The sequence below is a fragment of the Colias croceus genome, chromosome 4, assembly GCF_905220415.1.
Source record: "Colias croceus chromosome 4, ilColCroc2.1".
In the NCBI taxonomy this organism is placed as follows: Eukaryota; Metazoa; Arthropoda; class Insecta; order Lepidoptera; family Pieridae; genus Colias; species Colias croceus.
The window spans coordinates 9,505,633-9,523,384 of NC_059540.1; the positions used below are offsets into that span (position 1 = coordinate 9,505,633).

The 17,752-nt window shown below is 33.4% G+C and overlaps 5 protein-coding genes across 5 annotated transcripts; 3 read left to right on the top strand and 2 right to left on the bottom strand.

The window, feature by feature from the left end:
* Nucleotides 1-1,035: 1,035 nt before the first annotated feature.
* LOC123691145 lies at nucleotides 1,036-1,967 on the top strand. Its single transcript, XM_045635393.1, has 2 exons — nucleotides 1,036-1,255; nucleotides 1,330-1,967. The coding sequence occupies exons 1-2, from the start codon at nucleotides 1,242-1,244 to the stop codon at nucleotides 1,865-1,867; spliced, it is 552 nt and encodes a 183-aa protein (XP_045491349.1). The 5' UTR covers nucleotides 1,036-1,241; the 3' UTR covers nucleotides 1,868-1,967.
* Nucleotides 1,968-2,332: 365 nt separating this feature from the next.
* On the bottom strand, nucleotides 2,333-4,318 carry LOC123691134 (neuferricin homolog). The gene is made up of 4 exons (XM_045635375.1): nucleotides 3,902-4,318; nucleotides 3,684-3,827; nucleotides 3,266-3,452; nucleotides 2,333-2,598 (listed from the first exon to the last, which is right to left on the bottom strand). The coding sequence occupies exons 1-4, from the start codon at nucleotides 4,173-4,175 to the stop codon at nucleotides 2,436-2,438; spliced, it is 768 nt and encodes a 255-aa protein (XP_045491331.1). The 5' UTR covers nucleotides 4,176-4,318; the 3' UTR covers nucleotides 2,333-2,435.
* A 1,253-nt stretch (nucleotides 4,319-5,571) lies between these two features.
* Nucleotides 5,572-7,253, top strand: LOC123690970 (3-oxoacyl-[acyl-carrier-protein] synthase, mitochondrial). Its single transcript, XM_045635131.1, has one exon. The coding sequence runs from the start codon at nucleotides 5,913-5,915 to the stop codon at nucleotides 7,197-7,199; it is 1,287 nt and encodes a 428-aa protein (XP_045491087.1). The 5' UTR covers nucleotides 5,572-5,912; the 3' UTR covers nucleotides 7,200-7,253.
* LOC123690969 (gametogenetin-binding protein 2-like) lies at nucleotides 7,224-12,790 on the bottom strand. Its single transcript, XM_045635129.1, has 8 exons — nucleotides 12,602-12,790; nucleotides 12,154-12,344; nucleotides 11,589-11,732; nucleotides 10,508-10,799; nucleotides 9,434-9,658; nucleotides 8,990-9,271; nucleotides 8,347-8,784; nucleotides 7,224-8,108 (listed from the first exon to the last, which is right to left on the bottom strand). The coding sequence occupies exons 1-8, from the start codon at nucleotides 12,689-12,691 to the stop codon at nucleotides 7,911-7,913; spliced, it is 1,860 nt and encodes a 619-aa protein (XP_045491085.1). The 5' UTR covers nucleotides 12,692-12,790; the 3' UTR covers nucleotides 7,224-7,910.
* Nucleotides 12,791-15,701: 2,911 nt separating this feature from the next.
* Nucleotides 15,702-16,760, top strand: LOC123690971 (ribosome maturation protein SBDS). Its single transcript, XM_045635132.1, has 2 exons — nucleotides 15,702-16,015; nucleotides 16,086-16,760. Exons 1-2 carry the CDS (start codon nucleotides 15,885-15,887, stop codon nucleotides 16,708-16,710), a joined length of 756 nt encoding a protein of 251 aa, XP_045491088.1. The 5' UTR covers nucleotides 15,702-15,884; the 3' UTR covers nucleotides 16,711-16,760.
* The last annotated feature ends 992 nt before the right edge of the window (nucleotides 16,761-17,752 follow it).

Consider the following 17,752-nt stretch of genomic DNA (forward strand, 5'->3'; position numbering starts at 1 on the left):
TTTCCAAAGTGACGATGAAGAAATTCAAAGTGAAAATCAGTAGGTTAGATTAAAGCGGTAGTTTTTTGGGACGCTGAAGGAATAATTATGGTGGAATATTTTAAAAAGGTAGCCACTTTATTGGGCTCTTACTAAACAGACCAAATTAAAAGATTGCGGTAGGTTAGTAAGGAAAAGAGACATGGCAAACTGCGGACCTGAAAGCTGTTTCACCAAGACAACGCACTAGATCACAAAGCGTCAGTTGCGATGGCTGCCATTCAAAAATCGGCATTCCAAATGCTTGAACACCTACCGTATTTTTTAGATCTAGCTCCTATTTACTTTTATCTCTTTCCTCGGCACAAGAAACACTTTCTTAGCAATAAATTATTTTAAGACGACAGCGAAGTGATGGCCGCGTGGAGGGGTTTTTGTGGATGAAGTAGTGTGGTTCTAGAGAACTACATAATTATTATAACTGTAATGACCTTGTTTAATATTGATTATCATTACTTTTGGATCAACCCAGTACATGGGATATTCGTATCTCATACTAAATGTATGGGAGGGTTTCAAGTTAATTTTTTAGATATTTCTCGTTTTATTTTTAAAAATTTATTATGGCCATTTTACTCATTAGGTTAAATACTTTCGATATCAGTTTAAAGTTTTTTGATGCACACTTAACGATTACACCCTGTATACTTACTTGTTTACTATTTTTTTAATATAGTATAAAAGAAATATAAAACTACCTACCTAATTTTGGCCCATATAGCTAACTATCTTATTTGTCGTGAATGGCATTCATAATTTGGGGCAATGATCATAGTTTTATTATATTTGTAGTTAAATATTTTACCTTCATTAAATAATAAAAAAACATGACTTTGTACATACCTACTTATTTACAATAATTATATTTTAACGAGAAAGTCGCATTGAATAATCCATAAATCGGGTTGTCGATGTTAAATCGCTGAGTGCTGACTACTCAGAATAAAGTACTCTGTGGTGCTGACAATCAATTGACATCGTCTGTCACTCTGTCTTATGTCTGTCATTTTTGCCAGGCAACGGTTTCGTGACGGTTTCCTTCAAGTTTCCTAATCCCTTGCATTTTGGTTTATTTCAAGCTTTTGGAAATATTTTAAAAGACCAGCATTACAATGATTTTAATAATGTGTTAACTCATATTATGGTAATTGTAGGACTTCGTAGTAAATAGTAATTAAGTACAAAATATTTTAATCCTAAAAATGGAGACATCGAAGTAAGTTTACTTTAGTTAATTATCATTTTGTGACTTAAAAGTAAAAGTTAATTAATATTGCTTTGTGTTTTTAGAATAGAATCCGATTTACCTAATAAAATGGCACATTTAGATATAATGGAGATTGGAGAATCTTCGGGCGCAAATGTATCAGAATCAAATTCTAGAGTGTTAAGAAAACGCAAACAGTTATCGCCTGAAGTAAGCAAACCCTCAAATCGGCGAGTTAGTATGAAACCCCGAAAACATAGTATTATAACTGAAAATGCTAATTCTAAACAAATTGAAGCATTATATCTTAATAAGAAGGTGAAATCATTATCACAAACATTAGAAACTATTTATGAAGAGCCTAAAAGTAATAATGTGGACTCTAATACCTTAATAGGTGGAAGGAAAGTGAAAAGACTGGTAACATTTCAAATAGGTAACCATTATACAAAGGAGAAAATAAAGAAACGGAGGGCCAAAATAAAAAAGCTATTGGGTAATAAGTCATTTCTGAATAGAAAGAAAATTCCAATGAATGTTTTCTTGAAAACTATTGAATGTTTGGAATTAGATGAAGTTGCACATACGGAAAGCAAAACTGTTGAAAATGTCACTGTATAATTCATGTACTAACGGTATTGTATTAAATACCACATCCTTTATTATAAAATCAATTGAGAAATACGACTGATTGTAATTAAATAAAACATTTATAAAAATTCGAATGTTTTAATTCATCATCTTCAAATAAAAGGAGGAGATTCTTTTACTTATTGTATATAAACATTATTCATATCTTAACTTAAATCAATAGTATATATTATGTAATTGTAAAAAGATGTATAACAAAATAAACTTAATATTTGGCAAATACAAAAAAAAATGGAATGTAAAACAGTAAAAATTTAAAATCACAATAATTTGATCATAATACTTGACTACTACACAAATTATATATGACCGCCTCCTTGGTACAGTGGTTGACGCGTGAGCTTAGAACCGAGGGGTCCTGGGATCGATTCCCAGTGGAGATGAAGAAAAAAAAAATATCTCGGTCTGGTAGGACACAGAAGGCTGATCACCTACTTGACCCTAAAGAAAAATCGATCAGTGACAGATGTCTACATAGTGCATCTGCCCCTTACCCCACTACGGGGACATGGGACTGACACTATACAAATTATAATAATTATGTAACATGGACGAAACATTCAGTAGCACTACTTGAGCATCCTTCATACTGTTTGAGCATATTATTATCTTCTTGTTGAACACATACACATTTTGGTTTATCACTACCAGGCTCGTAGAGTTGACGTGGCACTCCCACCCAATCCCTTTTTATTCCACCACTGTAACAAAGGACATAATTTTTATGATAAATGCTATATTGATTTTACAAAAATTCACATATCATGAAATTGTTATGAGGGAGACATGAATCCTTTCTGTACTTGTATGTTGGAATATGGGTGTTCACATTTCAGCTTATGGGAGGAGAAATACAACCTATATTTTGTTAAAAACGTGGTATATAACAACCTCTTTTCACTCAAAATATTGATAAATGAGATATTTGTAACTAAAGATGGAAATTAAACAATATAAAATATATTTAATGAATTTTGAATGAAATTTTTCCTGTTTTTTTATTGTATCAACATAAAAATCATAGAAACAAAAACAGTTTCTAAGAGTCAAATCAAGCTCACAGCTTTCCCAGTTTAAAAACCAACAAATTATAATGATACAAGTAGGTTACTAGGTTCCTGTTGGTCTTAGCAAGATAATAAATAGCCTATAGCCTTCCTCGATAAATAGGCTATCTAACAATGAAAGAATTTTCCAAATCAGTAGTTCCCGAGATTAGCGTGTTCAAACAAACAAACTCTTCAGCTGTATAATATTAGTATAGATAATTAGATATTATATACCATAGGGACAAATGTAAGAATTTTTTCTGTAACTTTTGCATTAAATAAAATTTTTGCATTAAACAGATTACATAAAAATATTTACCTAGACTTTGAACACCACACTCTGGTACCCTCTGTTTCACTCCAGGCAACATTACATGGAGGATATAAATTGTCTTGTTTCTTAACATTCTCTTTTTCAGCTTTGCATTTCTTTAACTTATTCTTAAATTCTGCCATATATTCGGTTTCTGTTCCATCAGAATTATAATATCTGCCCTGTAATACTCCTAAAATAAATCAATAAATAATGTTATGAAAAATTCTTTAGGATGTCCATGTTAAGAAGTATAATCAAGTCAATTTTTTAATATCGTAATTTCCTTAAATTAAAGCCCTACCTAAAACCTATTTGGAGATGATAAAAATATGTGTAAGTATATACCTAAACTGATTCACTATAATGTTAGACATTTTTTTAATACCACAATGAGATGTTGACGTTGACTATGGGCACTTACCTACATATTTATACTTTTCACGGAATGTTTTTCTCCAGTGCATTATGGCAAATATATCATCACATTTCAAATTCAAAATATGATCTTTATCTTCACTTTCATCATTAAAATTTCCACTTACAAGGGCTCTAGTACCATCCTTACCTATACAAAATAAATAATTAGTTTTATTTTAAATACTTACATACATCTAAAGCAGTTAATTTTCTTTTATTTACCAATGAAATAGTGGTATGAACTTCCTTTTGCATAGTGCATTTTGCCACTGGAGACATCGAAAATAGACCCCATAACAGCTAAATATAATTCTTCATGCTCATCACCATTATATTTTGCTAGTTCCTCTTGCGTTAGTGTAATTTTATTGGATTTAACTTTTTCTGATGTTGAATTTGTCATGAAACTCTTATTTACTAATATGGATATAAAACAAATTATTACTGTATAAAAAATAAGTTTCTTCTTTTCTTTCAGAAAATTCACAAATGCCATTTTTTTAATATCTTTTCTGTAATTATTATGTTTATTTGATCTAACAATAATTTCAAATAGCCAAATAGGTACCTACCAAAGATGTACCTATAAGTTTGTTTTTTACACAGAGCAAGTATGGTTTTTTATTTGTATTTTGTACCTAGTTGTAAACTTTGACATATTATTTTGACAATTGACAGCGATCATAATATTTGGATTTTTACACAGAGTAGGTATGATTTTTGGTGCAGGTACTGTCATTTAAAGATGGTTTGGATCACATGGATGGTACATTCACAGGCCGGCAATTTTTTTAAACTTTTGTCTTCTGATAGAGAAAGTAAAATTTAAAAAATCTTTGATTGCTATCACAATTATTATAAGGCCGCCTGTCCACCTGCAAGAAAACTTCCGCGAGAAATGTCCGACAGCAACTTAAGGCCCCGTTTCCACCTGCAAGTAAACTTCTGCAAGAACTGTCCGACAGTCTGTCTGACAGCAGCTTGCATGTGTAAACTATGTTGCAAGTTATGTCGCGACAGTTTGTCAAGCGCTTCTTGCGAGAAGTTGCGACAGCATGTGTAAACATGACTGCGTCTACTCGCGACAGTTCTCGCAGCTTATCGGTCTAGTTCCGTATATCTCGCAGCAAGCTGCAAGTATCGCCCACATGGCTTTTGATTTTTGATTATTTGAAATTAATGAGTCGTGAATGCTCTTGTGAAGAATGAAGAAACTATAAAGTCAATAGGATTATATGAGATCTTAAGATGGAATAATGTGATTATTTTTTGAAAATGAAGTGAAATGAAAATTTATTTGTTGAGTTGTGGTTACAAAGTTTTTATAATAAATTTCATGTCCACACAATTCACCAACAAATTGGCATACAATATATTTATATTATGCTTATCTAATTTTATAATTTAACTAAGTTATTATTTAAACAATATATTATTTACATTAGTTCATTAGATCATTTTACATTAAATAGTACACATTATAAATTATAGTATACGATTTATTTCACAAAATAGAATAGAAAAATTGTAACAGTAATTCCTATCCCGTCACTCGCAAGATCGTGTGTAAACACCTCCGCGATAAGTTGCGATAGTATGATGCGCGAGCTTCTTGCATGACATTTATTGCAGCAATAAATTGCAGGATATGTAAACGACATTGCAAGTAACTCATGCAAGACTTCCGCGAGTTTACTTGCAGGTGGAAACGGGGCCTAAGTCTCCGCGTTTCCACCTGCAAGTAGTCTTGCAAGTTGCTGTCAGACTGACGGTCGGACATTTCTCGCGGAAGTTTTCTTGCAGGTGGATACGCGGCCTAATACTAAAACTGATATCAGATTAAAATTAAAATTAGGTATAGTAGAATCAAGAATGTGATGTGTGATTGTAATTGTATGTGTATGTAAAATACTTGAAAATATACGTTAACTTTTTATTTCCTTCCTAGCAACCTTTGATTAGTTTTCAGAAATTAAAAATCATAAATGTCAATTCTTATTTATAATAAAAACCTGTGATTATAAACAATGTCAATATTACTGTAGATCAAGCTGTAGATCGAACCAACTTGCTCTGTGGATCGAACAGCACAGAGCAAGTCGAACAGCGTATTCATAATTCATAATTCAACAGGTTCAACAGGTTCATTTTTGGTTATATCCATCATAAGATAGTAGTTTTATGTAAGGAAACTCATTCTTTATAATTAAATGGTTATATAAAAAATATAAACATGAGATCATGCCAGATAATAAGATTCTATTCGTCCCAATCATCAAGGAGAAGAGTAGTTGTCACAGGATTAGGAGTCGTCTCCCCTTTGGGTTCAAACAAGAAAGTAACATGGCAAAATTTACTAAAAGGTCATTCAGGGATAGTTTCTTTGGGTGATGAATATAACAAATTGCCCTGTAGGGTTGCTGGTGTAGTACCCAAAGAGGGAGATATATTAGAAAAAGCCTTGTCTAAATCGAATTTAAAATCCATGGCTCCCGCGACGTGTTTAGCTCTTGTAGCTTGTGCGGAAGCATTATCAGATGCTAAGTGGTTGCCCCAATCTGAACAAGACAGAGAAAATACTGGTGTTGCACTTGGAATGGGAATGATTGATCTGAAAGATGTCTGTGATACTAATAATGCTCTACAGCTAGGTTATAATAAAGTTAGCCCATTTTTTGTTCCTAGAATATTACCAAATATGGCTGCAGGTCATGTCAGTATAAAGTATGGTTTAAGAGGACCAAACCATGCAGTATCAACTGCATGCGCAACTGGCGCACACTCTATTGGCGATGCTTTTAGATTTATTAGAAACGGAGATGTAGATGTAATGGTTTGTGGAGGAGCAGAGTCATGCATAAGTCCTTTGGCTATTGCAGGGTTTTGTCGTTTAAGAGCATTAAGCACATCATTTAATGAAGAACCCAATAAAGCTTCAAGACCATTTGACAAGGATAGAGATGGCTTTGTGATGGGGGAAGGAGCAGCTGTTTTAATTTTAGAAGAGTTTGAACATGCATTAAGACGAAATGCTAAAATGTATGCTGAAGTTTTAGGTTATGGGCTTTCAGGTGATGCCTCTCACATAACTACACCAAGAGAAGATGGCAGTGGCGCTATACTTTCAATGACTAGAGCTTTAAAAGATGCAAATATTGAAAAAGAACAAGTATTATACATAAATGCCCATGCCACCTCCACACCTGTAGGGGACAATATAGAATCTACTGCTATTAAAACTCTATTTAAAGATCATGCCTCAAATGTTTGCATTTCATCAACGAAAGGAGCACATGGTCATTTGCTGGGTGCTGCTGGAAATTTAGAAGCTCTTTTTACAGTTTTGTCTTGCTATCATAGTGTTATGCCTCCCACTATAAACTTGGATAACCCCATTGATGACTTGAATTATGTAGCTAATACTTCAAAAACGTGGAGCAGTGAAAAAAGAGTTGCCCTGAAAAATTCATTTGGCTTTGGCGGAACCAATGCTACATTGTGTATATCTAATGTGAATTAGGATTGTAAGAATAAAACATTCAACATTATTTAATTATATTATATTTAAAACTGAGTTACAAATGTTTTTCCTGATTTCATAACAAAGGCAAAACAGCCAATGACTCAACATCATGCTATATTATAAGCTTCTCTTAAATACCTGAAATTAATCCATTCTTTACCATGTGAGTAAAGCAATGAAAATAATATAATTTGATCAAAAAAGGCTACTATATTTCATTACAAAGCTCTAATATTTTAAATAGTAAATATTTGATAAATGCTGGGTTCTATCCAGTCGAGTTGTGAATAATATCATAAAACAGTTGAACTCATTCAAACATGCACTTCCCTTATTCCTATACACTACCATCTCAGTGATATATGTATATAAGACTGCATTTAAGTCATTCTACAAGCACCTTTGACTTATGGACATTCAAATTCAACATTTTATAAAATTTCGAATCTTACATAAGGAACATGAACATTTGGGGTTTATGTTTTTATAAACCTATTAATGCAACATGGAGTTATGTATGATAGGAAAAATGTACTATTATTGCTGTTACTTAAATGTTATTCATGTTTAGCCATAGCTATTGTAATTACTACCATAAAATTTTCAATTACAAGAATCTAGGGTAGCTGCAAAATTAAAAATTATTTCCGATGTGAAAGATAAAAGGTAATTCAATAGTGCAGTTTGAATGTCACTGTATTTATTGCATTAATCTGCTTGCTTGTCTTGTTTTTCAAACCCTTTCTGCATCTGCGGCGTGTTAACACATAACTGAGCAAATTTCTGACGTAAATTTTGCCTCAATTCCTGCCTTTTTTCTGTTATGTTCCTCCGTGATTTGAATTCCAATACTTCTTCTAATGGAATATAGCTGGTGTCCTGTTCTTCGTCAGATGAACATGTGTCCTGAAAATAAAATTATGGTCAAATAATTTAATACAAACTTTCATGTTACAACAATCGAAGACCAAAATTGATTTCTAAACCCACAATTACACGGAAATTTAAAAAATTTAACATATTTTTTGGCATTAACACAACAAAAAAATCAATTTAAATAAATTAAGTAATAAATAATAATAGTTTCTTAAAAAGTTATTTAGTCACATTTCAAGACATCAGTCGAAAACAATGTGCAACATACCAGCATTTCTTGTAAAGAAAGTGTGAAGCCGGTACAGGAAAACTTATCACTCTTGGATATATCTAGACAGTCGCCTCTCTCGTGATTGCAGAACCCTTCAGAGCAGGCCACTTCCGAACCCTCGGGCGAACTCATAAGCGAGGACGATCCAGACATTGTTTCACAACATCCACCGTTGTTACCAGATGAGTAGCCACAATCATGCGAGTTTTCATTCAGTGAAAGGTTCCCATTCTTAGCGTGCTTCTCGTTCGTTTTCTTTGGCGAACCGTCCGTGTAATCATCTTGGCACGAGTGACAACCGTCTGCGTTGGTTTGCATTGCTTCGTAACATAAATTATAAGTTTGCGGTGATAATAGATCAGTTGGCGTGTCTCTCGCTTCTTGTAAACATTCGTCGCATTCGCATTTTTCTTCTGGCTCTTCTGAATCTACCTCCTATTAAGAAATAATTAAAAGATTATTAAAAATTTACAAAATTACTATTAACAAAAAACAACATTATAATTATCAGGACAGGATGCAGCACCCAAATCACTAGAATAATTAAATTTAACTTCATTTCAGTATAGCAACAGACTTGTGCATATACCGTTTAAATTTCTTTGACTGCAGCATTTAGTAATCCAAACATTATACCCACTTTGCACTTATTTTCGATAGCTTGCCTCTCCTTCTTCTTGCGCCGTTTTAGTTTCTTCTGCTCTTTCCGCTGTTGCTTGGTCAATTCCTCTTGAGTTATCTCATCGTACAACAATTGTAGTTTCGAGACTCCACTTTTCATCTCCACGGCTGTTTCGAACTTGCGATAAAGCGCCTCAACTCCCACCGCAGCTAAGGTCTGACATGTTCCTTCTTCCTCCCTTAATCTTAGTGAAATGCGTTGCAGCCGCTCGTATATGCATATGCCGAGACAAATCAGCACCTGTATTATGTATATTTTCGTTTATAAGTTATTAATATATTCAATCCATTTTGTCCTCATCATGATCCTATAAAATCAACAACTACATCTTCATGAACATTAATTCACAAACTAACACATTATAAATCATTATTTACTAAAATCTAAAAACACAATATTTACCTCCTCTTGCGCGATCTCCAAAGTTTTTGCGTGTCGCTCGCGATGGTTCCCCAGCAGTTCCGGTTCTGCTCTCGCTATAAGATGCGCGATGTAATCCGTTTTCGCTTGAAGGTGTAAATGCTTGTCCAGTAGACATCTCTTGATCCCCCCGTACAGAGCTCCGACGTAACCTTTCTCTTTTTGTGGCTCCTTCTCTTCTACCAATAGTTGATATGCCCTGAGAACCTGTAATAAAAATATAAATTTAATAGAATCGATCCTTCCTTTACAACCGGCTTAGGTAACTGCTGAAGCTAATCAGGAAATATTTTAACATGTAAGATGTAAATGAAAATTTACATTTACATTTTATGATTTACTTGTTCCTACAGTATTCAAGTTCATTTTTTTTTACCTCCTCTAGCTTCTAGATGTATTCATCCTTCTAAATGAAAAACATCATTCACATTACTATTAATAAATCAATTATATAAAGGTGTTTATTGTATCAATTTTTATTTTGGTAAGAGAAATACATGTTTTGATATTGCTATTTTGCAAGTATGTATCTTGATTGTGTGTGAAAGTGAAGTGCAAGCACACTTTTATATTTCTTTCAATACTTGTTTTTTTCAATATTCTTGATAAGAAATCCTGCTAAAGTGTAAACTGCAATTTAAAAGATAAAACAATTGAACAACAAATCTAACTTTTGTAGACTTTGGTTGCTAAATAAAATTTCATACCTTATCACTTATCTCACATTATCAGTGATAAATTATGGTGATACATTTCAGTAGTATGAAGTTAGAAATCATTTTTTATACATATTATTTGCAGTCAGTGGAACGTATGATGATAAACATTCACCACCATTAATGAGTTCACAAAACTACATCTAAGTGTAGCCAGTAAATTTAATACATTTTTTTACAAAAACAAATTATAGAAACAGTACCTTAAAAGATCCGTACTTATGTATATCTATACTACTATATCCCATGGGAATGCGAACTATGCAGGTCTTCCTTCAAGTATATGAGCTTACCCATTGTCGGAAAGCTAGTACTCAATAAACACGTAAATAAAAATTACCTTAGTTTTACAATCTGCGCAGAATCGGTGTTTTCTTAGATAGTTGTGTAGCGTATCATGCAGGGTGTTAAAATGGACAAGCGTGACGTGTTCCCTTGCGGACGTCCGCATCGCGTCCCAGGCAGCTCTCCACGCGGCCCGTCCGCCCCACCCCCAGGCGCCCCAGCCCCACGCACAAGTGGTGGACGTAGCGCCCCAACCCCTCGCACTGCCAGCTTCAAGAGAGTGTAGCGTGCACCTTTGTGACTTCTTCCACCTCGGCTGACTTAGAATTAGACATTCTATTCCCGTGCTGGAATAAATGTTTCTTGTAAACTACAGGATTATATTATAAGATTGCTTGCAAATAAATTAAATTATGGTCTATTTTTCTAAGTTATGTCATGCATGACCTGCCTGAAACTTTTGGTCAAATGACAAGAAAGTTAAACAAACATTTAAAAAACAATTTTATCCTGATGAATGTGACTGAAGTCCATATTGATGTTGTCATATTATGTTAATAGCATACTCAAACTTATATATTATATTATATCTTCAGAAAAACAAGATAGAAAAACAATGAATAAACACTGTTTTAAAATTAATAAATTATATTATGATAAATGTTAAATAATAAATAAACATAAACCTATAATGTTAAATTATTGAATAGTGTGAGATCCCACAACAGGATTAGTGCATTCACTTTTTTTGCTAAAACTGACCTAACTTTTATGTATATTTATAATAAGGAGAATATATATCTAGATAGTTAAAATTTGGCCGCAAGCCGCAAGCATATTTAATAAAAAAAAATTTAATAGATTTTTCGGGAAACATTTCAGAAAGAACATATCAGATGTGAGTCTGGCCCGCAACATTGAAAAAATTATAATTAAAAGATGGTATTTTCATTTCAAAGTCTAGCATGTGAAATTTGATTGATTTGTTTACTTAATTAGCTGAGTATGTGTAAATAATGTAACCAGTGACCATGACCATTTTGTAAAGTTGCTATAGATTGTAAAAATACAACAAAAAGCAAGTATTTGTGTGAAAATAAAATTTGATTGATATATTGAATAAGCTGCTATCTTACCTATGACCGTTTAGTAAAGTTGCTAATGACTGGGGGTGTGTAATTTTGTCTTCCCTTATTGTCATAATTTCATCAGGCGTTAAGATTATTGGATCTAAACTTGGATGTCTGGACTTACATAACTGGTAAAACAGTCTTTCCACACTGAAACAAAAACAATACGTAAAAAAATATGAGAAATTCTTCAGCATTCAATTAAAATACTTGTTAATCTTTACTACTTCAAGATGTTACAACTATTCTTAGGTATGGCAGCCATACATGTGCTACTTTAGTTCAAAGTTCAAAAATTATATTAGAACTACTATGAAACATAATTATTAATACAACTATGAAAAGTAATCTTGGAATCTGTTAACATTTATTATCATAAAACTATTGAAAATGTCATATAAATATTATTTTTTCTTAGACATTATTTAATAATAACATCTCACATAAATAGCATGTGTAAGACTGTGTTGTTTTATTTCATTAAAAAAAAACAATAAAGATTTTATTGTAACTGTTGAAACTCCTCAATTTTGAAATATTGTATGAAGAAAAAGGGATGAATCTTGATTACCTTCTTCTACAACCAACACAGGGAATGCTTTGATTTAAAACATTGAAGATATCTGATGCATCGACTCGCAGTGCTGCTTTAAGCTCGTCTGTAGTGAGAATTCTATATTTACGCATAAATTCTTCATATTCACGGCCTTTTACTTGCGGGTTGTCACAGATCAATCCCATAGTATTTAAATCCATAACCATCTGCAATATACAAAGATGATACATAAAACAAAGAATTAATAATACAAAAATAAGGTCAACCTCAAGACGTAATTGGGCAGCTACAACAAGTAGAACAAAACTGTTTACGAGATATTATAGGCGATAAACCTTTACAATAATACTTCATTTTGTTTAGTAAAAATCTAATTAAAAACAAGCACATGACGATATAGTTAATCTTCTTGATATTAATAATCTTCGTTAGTGGTAATGTCAGATGCGACTAGGAAACTTACAGTTAGATTATCATAAATCGTTAAAGGTAGTTGACGCCTTTTAATCACATGATCTTTATCGCTGTTATAAATATCAACTAATTTCGCCATTTTTCTCGATTAATCACATAAAATCAACGACAAAATATACAAATATCACAAAATGACGGCTGATGACGGCCAACTTTTACGAAATACACGTCGTGAGAGGAATAGATAAAAAAATATTCACGGCTTGCATAGATAATGGTAAAAACAAAAACTGTTCCATTTTACGCACGTTCGTTACAACATCATATAGAACTAGACTTGATTGTACACAGAACAAGCATGATTGTACTGAAACTGTGACTGAAACTAATGGAATTGAATTGAATTGAATAAAAAAATGAAGACTATTTTGATTCGTATTTTATGTAATCATTTGAAAATAAAATCAACCGTGGGTTAAAATCACCATCGGCCTTAGGCCCCGTTTCCACCTGCAAGTAAACTTCTGCAAGAACTGTCCGACAGTCTGTCTGACAGCAGCTTGCATGTGTAAACTATGTTGCAAGTTCTGTCGCGACAGTTTGTCAAGCGCTTCTTGCGAGAAGTTGCGAAAGCATGTGTAAGGCCTTAGGCCCCGTTTCCACCTGCAAGTAAACTTCTGCAAGAACTGTCCGACAGTCTGTCTGACAGCAGCTTGCATGTGTAAACTATGTTGCAAGTTCTGTCGCGACAGTTTGTCAAGCGCTTCTTGCGAGAAGTTGCGAAAGCATGTGTAAACATGACTGCGTCTACTCGCGACCGATCTCGCAGCTTATCGGTCTAGTTCCGTATATCTCGCAGCAAGCTGCAAGTATCGCCCGCACGGCTTTTGATTTTTGTTTATTTGAAATTAATGAGTCGTGAATGCTCTTGTGAAGAATGAAGAAACTATAAAGTCAATAGGATTAAATGAGATCTTAAGATGGAATAATGTGATTATTTTTTGAAAATGAAATGAAATGAAAATTTATTTGTTGAATTGTGGTTACAAAGTTTTTATAATAAATTTCATGTCCGCACAATTCACCAACAAATTGGCATACAATATATTTATATTATGCTTATCTAATTTTATAATTTAACTAAGTTATTATTCGAACAATATATTATTTACATTAGTTCATTAGATCATTTTACATTAAACAGTACACAATACACATTATAAATTATAGTATACGATTTATTTCACAAAATAGAATAGAAAAATTGTGACAGTAATCCTATCCCGTCACTCGCAAGATCTGGTGTGTAAACACCTCCGCGATAACTGATAAGTTGCGATAGTATCATCCGCGAGCTTCTCGCATGACATTTATTGCAGCAATAAATTGCAGGATATGTAATCGACATTGCAAGTAACTCATGCAAGACTTCCGCGAGTTTACTTGCAGATGGAAACGGGGCCTTAGATCATTAATGATCTAAAGTAGCCTACTCACGATTCAATTTCAGTAACAATCTGTTGACACAATCTGCAGTGAGCTGACAGATTGTGTCGTGAATAGTATAGTTGAGGGCACGTTGGGGGCGTAACCCAACATGTTGCGTATTGGATCGGCGCGGAAGCAACCCGACAAATTGTCTCAGCAGATTGTGTGCGTGTTGAAACGTGAGTATTGTGATTGCTCCAATCTTGAATCTCGGCTCAATCGCGCAGCCGCGTTAATCGCAAAATGGCGGTTTTGAGATAAACGCGGGAAAGACATTTTTACATATTTGAGGAAGATGTTTATATTTTATAGCCGTTTATACTTTATAGCCCTTGAAATCTATCAATAAAATTGGAAAAAAAATACAAGCTTCACAAAGATAATTATCTTATATTTCATAAATTGTATATCCATTAATAATGCGTATTATTGCGTTGAGGTTTAGCAACAGGCCAGGCATCAACGTGACGTGCACACGTTGTGGCAAGCAATCGCGGAATGAAATTGTGTCATCAGATTGAGGGTTGGATGAATCGTGAGTAGAGAACGCTCAATCGCGACTGCAACAAATTGTTTCAGCAGATTGTTGGTTGTGTTGAACCGTGAGTAGGGCCATCGGCCATCCCAAAGATGGCAATAATTTAGTTTTAAGGCCGCGTTTCCACCTGCAAGTAAACTTCCGCGAGAACTGTCCGACAGTCTGTCTGACAGCAACTTCCAAGTGTAAACCATGTAGCAAGTTCTGTCGCGACAGTTTGTCAAGCGCTTCTTGCGAGAAGTTGCGAAAGCGTGTGTAAACATGACTGCGTCTACTCGCGACAGATCTCGCTGCTTATCGGTCTAGTTCCGTAGGTATATCTCGCAGCAAGCTTCAAGTATCGCCCGCACGGCTTTTGATTTTGTTGAAAAAAAAAAATGAGTCGACGACAAAGTAATGAATGCTCTTGTAGAGAAACTATAAAATCAATAGGATTTTATGAGATCATAGGATGGAATAAAGTGATTATTTTTTGAAAATTAAATGAAATGAAAATTTATTTGTTTGAATTGTGGTTACATAGTTTTAATAGTAAATTTTATGTCCACACAATTCGCCAACAAATAGCATACAAATTTTAATATTATTCTTAGTCAATTATAATAATATAATTTAAGTAATTTACGTAAGTTATTATTTAAACAATGCATTATTTACATTAGTTCATTAGATAATTTTACATTTATATAGTACACACTACACATTATAAATTATAGTATAGAAATATTAGGTACAATTTTATTTATTACAAATTGATTATTTTTATTGGCCATCTTCCAGTTGTATTTCGCGAAATAAATTATGGTAAGTACCTACCAGCTTCATGTTTCCTAGAAATCCAGTCTCGAACCTTGCTCGAACCATAATTGATCTTTTTTTTCTTTTTCAACAATAAAATTGTTAATGTAGCTGCTACACGTGCGCATCTTGACGACATTATTTCACAAAATAGAATAGAAAAATTGTGACAGTAATCCTATCCCGTCACTCGCAAGATCTGGTGTGTAAACACCTCCGCGATAACTGATAAGTTGCGATAGTATCATCCGCGAGCTTCTCGCATGACATTTATTGCAGCAATAAATTGCAGGTTATGTAAACGATATTGCACGTAACTCATGCAAGACTTCCGCGAGTTAACTTGTAGGTGGAAACGCGGCCTAATGTGGGTGACGGGTGTCTAATTTATATTTTTAATTTTTATGGTCTGTCCGTCCAAAACAGATGTATGAAAATGTCAAAATAAATAGGAAGTTTTAAATAGGTATTGTTTTTCTATTTTCTACGAAAAGAAGCATTTTACAAAATGTCTAAGATATTTACTCCTACAAATCAAATACGATTAACAAATGTGGCTATTGTTAGGCTGAAAAAGGGTGGGAAACGATTTGAAATAGCTTGTTACAGGAATAAAGTTGTGTCATGGCGCAATAAAGTGTAAGTATCCTTTTTCATTTATGGAACACCAATGTTATTGTTTTCAAGAATATAATATCATATTTTTCAGAGAAAAGGATATTGATGAAGTGCTACAAACACACACGGTATTTACAAATGTTTCTAAAGGCCAGGTAGCTAAAAAAGAAGATCTAGTCAAGATATTTGGTAAAGATGATCAAACAGAGATATGTAAAGAGATATTAGAAAAAGGAGAGTTACAAGTATCAGACAAAGAAAGGCACTCTCAAATTGACGCTCTATTTAAAGATATTGCAACAACAGTAGCAGATAAGTGTGTAAATCCTGAAACTAAGCGACCATATCCTGTTTCAATAATAGAAAAAGCTATGAAAGACATCCACTTTTCTGTAAATGTCAATAAAAGTGCAAAACAACAAGCACTTGATGTGATTCAACTTGTAAAAAAAGAAATACCTCTTGAGAGAGCGCAAATGAGAGTAAGAATTGTGTTAAGTGGTAAGGAAGCCCGTAAAGTAAGAGATAAAGCCGTTAAATTAACTTCAACAGTAGAAGAAGAAAACTGGGATGCTGGGACAGCTACTATCATTTGCCTTATTGATCCTGGAAGCTTCAGAAATCTCGATGAAATGATAAGAACTGAAACTAAAGGAAATGGCCAGTTTGAATTACTTAACTTAAAAGAGACAGTTGAAGGAGAACAAGCGTTGTAATGATTTGTTATTATTTTATATAAGCTAACAATAAAATATTTCTTATTTTATATTTATATTTCTTAATTATAACACCTTTCCAAGCTTTTCCAAGTGAACATAAAATGTCATCTACATTAATATTACAGAGTAGCAAGCCATGATTTATTTTGGCATGTTTGTAATGCATAAACCTAAAAATATATACATATTTTAATGATTCCTTTACTCCTGAGTTAATCAAAAGGACATGTCATTTGCAATTATTTTGCTTTAAATTTCGATAAAGGTATGTAATGTAAAAATTGGCTTGGGAATTACTAGTACAGCTTTCTGTGGTTTTGGGTAAAGAGTAAAGTAGTAATAGATGATCTATTATAATAACTTACTATACAGTGCACCAAAAAAATGTTTTGATAAAATGTAATCTATATTACATTGATAGCTATAGACAGTGTACCAAAAAATATGTTTTGATAAAATATGATCCATTGCTATATGTTTAGGGTTGCTTTTTCCTTAGAGGCGGAAGTCACCAAAAACGGTCAGAGCGAGAGGTTTTCTCAATGATCCTTGTCTAACGTTTGACAACTCCGCCAATGGTTGTAGAAATTGTGGGGTGACCATGAATTTTGTTTGACTTTGCACTATCTCACGAATTATATTGTATCAGTATTTTTTTTTTAATTCAAGACTGAAACCCTTGCTCGTAAGGCTACATTACGATAAAAACTGTATTCAGTTTGTATGAAAATTAAAACTTAGGTAACACTTACACTTTTAAGGTAATAAATACATACAAAGAAAGTTTTAGTTTATTTTTGCATACATTAAATTAAATCAAAGTGGCGGGGAGCCACTGGAGTCAGGCCGCTGGTGATCGGTCATTTTGGAAATCTTTGGGGGAGGCCCATGTCCTACAGTGGACATCTTGAAAGGCCGGAATGGCATGGAACATTAATACCGTATCATCAATATAATATTTAACGGACTTTTACTCGCTCGCTTTTCAAGAAATTTGTTCCTTATTTTGTTCAGCCATTGTTGCCTTATTAGAAAGGGA

Bases quoted from the DNA above. Each gene is read 5' to 3' on its own strand.
- LOC123691134 (XM_045635375.1), bottom strand. From the start codon at position 4,175: ATGGCATTTGTGAATTTTCTGAAAGAAAAGAAGAAACTTATTTTTTAT. The intron at 3,828-3,901 runs GTAAATAAAAGA...TATTTTGTATAG, and splicing joins TTCATACCACTATTTCATTG to GTAAGGATGGTACTAGAGCC. The intron at 2,599-3,265 runs GTAAATATTTTT...CCTTTGTTACAG, and splicing joins GTGTGGTGTTCAAAGTCTAG to TGGTGGAATAAAAAGGGATT.
- LOC123690970 (XM_045635131.1), top strand. From the start codon at position 5,913: ATGAGATCATGCCAGATAATAAGATTCTATTCGTCCCAATCATCAAGG.
- LOC123690969 (XM_045635129.1), bottom strand. From the start codon at position 12,691: ATGGCGAAATTAGTTGATATTTATAACAGCGATAAAGATCATGTGATT. The intron at 12,345-12,601 runs GTAAGTTTCCTA...TGTATATTGCAG, and splicing joins CGATTTATGATAATCTAACT to ATGGTTATGGATTTAAATAC. The intron at 8,109-8,346 runs GTATGTTGCACA...TTTTATTTTCAG, and splicing joins TTTCTTTACAAGAAATGCTG to GACACATGTTCATCTGACGA.
- LOC123690971 (XM_045635132.1), top strand. From the start codon at position 15,885: ATGTCTAAGATATTTACTCCTACAAATCAAATACGATTAACAAATGTG. The intron at 16,016-16,085 runs GTAAGTATCCTT...CATATTTTTCAG, and splicing joins GTGTCATGGCGCAATAAAGT to AGAAAAGGATATTGATGAAG.